This window comes from Citrus clementina, unplaced genomic scaffold (genome assembly GCF_000493195.1).
Source record: "Citrus clementina cultivar Clemenules unplaced genomic scaffold, Citrus_clementina_v1.0 scaffold_9, whole genome shotgun sequence".
Taxonomy (NCBI): domain Eukaryota; kingdom Viridiplantae; phylum Streptophyta; class Magnoliopsida; order Sapindales; family Rutaceae; genus Citrus; species Citrus x clementina.
Window position 1 is genome coordinate 17,789,097 of NW_006261964.1, and position 4,514 is coordinate 17,793,610.

General features: G+C 34.8%; 1 protein-coding gene across 1 annotated transcript in view; it reads left to right on the plus strand.

The window, feature by feature from the left end:
• Positions 1 to 4,162, plus strand: part of LOC18031616 (phytoene dehydrogenase, chloroplastic/chromoplastic) — a 14,977-nt gene extending 10,815 nt beyond the window's left edge. Inside the window, exons 8-14 of the mRNA XM_006420997.2 lie at positions 529 to 742; positions 831 to 933; positions 1,551 to 1,598; positions 1,880 to 1,925; positions 3,104 to 3,291; positions 3,497 to 3,659; positions 3,924 to 4,162. Of these exons, the coding sequence (XP_006421060.2) occupies positions 529 to 742; positions 831 to 933; positions 1,551 to 1,598; positions 1,880 to 1,925; positions 3,104 to 3,291; positions 3,497 to 3,659; positions 3,924 to 3,986 (825 nt within the window). The 3' untranslated portion in view covers positions 3,987 to 4,162. The remainder of the gene's footprint in view (positions 1 to 528; positions 743 to 830; positions 934 to 1,550; positions 1,599 to 1,879; positions 1,926 to 3,103; positions 3,292 to 3,496; positions 3,660 to 3,923) is intronic.
• Positions 4,163 to 4,514: the final 352 nt, after the last annotated feature.

Genomic DNA, 4,514 nt, shown 5'->3' on the forward strand with positions numbered 1-4,514 from the left:
TGGTAAGTAAAAAGAAAAAATCTTCTCTGTATCTTGTTTGCCAGCTGGAATTCGTTTAAAAATAAATTCATCTACATAATGAGTAATTTCCTAGATGCAAGATCAATATCAGTAAAATCATAAATCAATAGTTTCTTTTGGTTTAAAAAGTGCATTTTAACTACCTTTTCCCTTCTAATTCCATTAGAGACTGACATAGAACGATCAATCAATGGCTCTTTTAATGTGTTGTGAATGTATGGTAGCTAACCAAATCAGTGACTTTCTTTAGCTTATTAAATTCCTGACAAAGTGGAATTGAGACATTATCTCTATTCTTCTCGTGATAATAACATATTATTATGAGTTGTATGCATATATTTTTATGCATTTATACATTTGTACTTGCTTCTGTATATTGATTTTATGCATAAAGTGGATATGCTTTACTGGTTGATATACAGTTGAAATGTACATGTTCAAATTTATATTGAATGCAAATAAAAGAATTTTCATATAGCATTGCCTGAACGATTCAAAATTGAATAGGAGAAGCATGGTTCGAAGATGGCATTCTTAGATGGCAACCCCCCAGAGAGACTTTGCTTGCCTATTGTTGAACACATTCAGTCACTGGGTGGTGAAGTCCGGCTTAATTCCCGAGTTCAGAAAATTGAGCTCAATGATGATGGAACTGTGAAGAATTTTTTACTAACTAATGGCAATGTGATTGACGGAGATGCTTATGTATTTGCCACACCTGGTATCTTTAAAATTCTCCATTATATATGACTTCTATCATCTTTGAAATGCAATTTGGCTAATATGGTGAAGAATCATGTTCCCTTCAGTTGATATCCTCAAGCTTCAGTTACCTGAAAACTGGAAAGAGATGGCATACTTCAAGAGATTAGAGAAATTGGTGGGAGTTCCAGTCATCAACATCCACATATGGTTAGTGCAATGAATTCAATGCTTGCTAAAATGTAATATGATGATAATCCTACATCACAGGTTTTGAATTAGATAGTGTCTACAAATACTGTGATGGTTTGCCTGAAAATTCCAGTGAATGGAAGAGAATAAGTTGGTCACGTGTGAAGTTTCTTGTAATATCTGAAATGGTATGAAAATGCAAGTACTGAAGTAACAAGGAGGACTCATTTATTGCACATTTTATACATAATCAATCATTTGTATCTAATCAATCATTTGTATCAATTTCCTTGTTCAATGGTTTCACCTCATAAATCCAGTAAATCAGGTAGAATAACTTAGAAGGATATGAAAATTATTGTAATCTTTAGAATTATCTGAAAATGAACTCTGGGAACATGGGAAAGTTCATCTTAGTTCCATGTTTGTTAATTGGAAGTCATTTGTATCTCTATCGTATTGTCTTCAGTGAGACTGTGAGTGGTGGTAGAATCTGAGTTCCAAATTGGTGCACACACTGAGGGACTTTTGGGTTTTCAAAATTAGAAAAAAGAAAAGTAAAAGAGATGTATTCATCAATGACGGCTAATATGTAGTCCATTTGTTGACTTATACAGGGTATTTTTCAATTGCAGGTTTGACAGGAAATTGAAAAACACTTATGATCACCTACTCTTTAGCAGGTCTGCCCCTTAATTTTCGGATTTTTGTACTTAGTCGAGATATTGACTGAATTTTTGCTCGGCCCATTGCTTTTAGCATTTAAGTGCACACTGACTTACAAAGTTTTTAAGTTATTGGACTGACCATATGGCGTACAAAATTACTCTTAGTTTCATTTTCTGTCACCTAGATTTGGTATAGAGTTGTTCTTTAACATCATATCTTACAGTTTTTATTAATTTTTCCTCTTAAGCACAAATTGAGTTCAATTGCTGTATCCCCCCCCCCGCCCTTCTTGCAGAAGTTCCCTTCTAAGTGTGTATGCCGACATGTCTTTAACTTGTAAGGTAAAGATTCTTAATCACTTTCTATACATGATTTTTTCCCTCCTCCGTGTTGAATTCATATATTTATGCCCAGAGCATTTGTTGTTATTTTACACCTTTAGATTTATTACCTGTCCCACATTTTATGTTCATAGAACTCGGACTATCTATCTAGGGGCAATTTTTTAGAATGGTTGCACAAACAACTGTGCTTTGTGCTGCGGAATATTGGGACGTTAAGATAAACAATAACATACCTATGGAATGCATGTGGCCTGGAATGCATGTGGCCTAAATGTGGAAAATGGATATGTGGGATAAAGGTCATTATAAGAAATATATATGTTCATCAGAAGGTAAGGTGGTATTTATTCCCAAAATAATAATAATTATTATTATAATAGTTGAATGTTAATTGTGACGGTTTAGATGGGGGTGGCATGGACCTGTCATGGCTTTTGTGTGAAAGAGTTATTTGGGGTGGGGGAAATGGGAAAGGAAAGGTACAGAACAGGACATTACCTATTAGTAAATAAAATTTATAGTTTCTGAACAACTTACAGACAATAATGTCTGGGATGGGTGGATTGAAGGAAAATGATGCATTTAGTTCGGGATTAAGAATTTTTTTTTAATTTAATTTTTTTTTACTTTTAATCTGGTGGGAAAATTTTTTATTGAAATGGAAATGTGTAAAGAAATTTGTAATTTAGGCCATGGGGAATTCTTTTCACCCAAGCCACTTAATTAAAAACTCCCTCTTCACTTTCTACACATTCCCAACATTGAACTTTAATTTGTGTCTTAACAAAAGTTCTGGATAAAAAGTTTTGTTTTGTCAATATGTTGCCTTGGGTGATGGAAAATGACAGAAAGCTTGATATTTGGCTTGGCTTTATCTTAATCTATCACAGACGTGGTAGATGTGCTGATGAGACGCCAAAGTCAGGAACTTCACGTGCATGAGCATATCTCATTTTGCTTGAGGTCCATATGTGAAAAAACACAACAATAAAGAAAACTTCAGTTACTGAAACATTGATGTATCCAACTGTGTTCTAACATCGTGAATAATATAAAAATTATTGAACATATATTCACCCTCTTTTTCTTATTCAATGATTAGGATTACTGCATTAACTTGGTTCTGCTGTTGTTTTTTCATGGAGTGGTCAGTTCACGATTCTTTTTTCATTTAGGAGTATTACAACCCCAATCAATCCATGCTGGAGTTAGTTTTTGCCCCGGCTGAAGAGTGGATCTCATGCAGTGACTCAGAAATCATTGATGCTACAATGAAGGAGCTTGCAAAACTATTTCCTGATGAAATTTCTGCTGATCAGAGCAAAGCAAAGATTGTGAAGTACCATGTCGTCAAAACGCCAAGGTTAGACCGAGGGGCTAACCCTTTAAACCTTTAATTGATTTTAAAAATTTTAATTTTTAATTTTATTTAACATATAATCTTTTTTGTTTAATGCTTCAAGATAAGTCATCAAAGATATCCCTCTTATAAGTAATTTCATGCTGAAGATGAGGATTCTTCATTTTCAATGATCTCCATTATGAAGCCTAACAGATAATTATTTCAGGTCTGTATATAAAACCATCCCAAATTGTGAACCTTGCCGTCCCTTACAAAGGTCTCCTGTAGAAGGGTTTTATTTAGCCGGGGATTACACAAAACAGAAGTATTTGGCTTCAATGGAAGGTGCTGTTTTGTCAGGGAAGCTTTGTGCACAAGCAATTGTACAGGTACATTATAGTTCTGGTGTAAAAATGTTGTCTTCAAGCTGTCTTTTATTACAATAATATTTTACTTTAAAAGACAATGGTAAGAAATTCTGTTTATTTGAAAGCTTTGTGGCTTGGCATTGCTGTACCTTTTCATGGAGGGAGGGGCCATGGGTTCAACCAGTGTAGAAGATGACATATGATAGTCAAGAAAAGACAAGGATCAAAGTTTCTTGTCTAGTTTGCTCATGTAACTTTTTAACCCTAAGTAATTGAAATGTTCAGGACTATGTGCTGCTTGCTGCACGGGGGAAAGGGAGATTGGCTGAGGCAAGCATGTGTCCATAAGCTGGAGGCAGGGTTTATAATTGGAGCTTGAATGTCAAAGGTAATTATTAAACAATATAGATATGATTTGTCAACTCGATTAAAAGGAAAAAAAAAAAAAGAATTGTAAAATAACTGATAACAACTTGTCAAACTCTTCAAGTGAATCATTCTTCAATAGAAATTGACTCCCCTCATTTCTCGCTCTTATGAAATTTTTTAATTAATCATTGGTGTCTGAGATTGTTCACACGTGTATAATGCTATTTAATCACCGTCTAGTTTCTTGTTCTGAGCATAAAGTAGAATGGGTATGCAATTGAGTGTAAACAAGATAGCATCCAGAATCTGTCTCTCTCTTACAAAAGCACCTTGAGCAGCAGAAACGGTCTCCCTTAACAAATCCCTCCTCCTTAAAGAACGCACTTCAGCGATGATCTTATAAAGACTAGTCACCAAACTAATAGGTCTGAACTCATCCAACCGCCCCGGCACATTCTTTTTGTCTGAACTCACTCAACCGCAGAGGCACATTCTTTGTCGAATAAG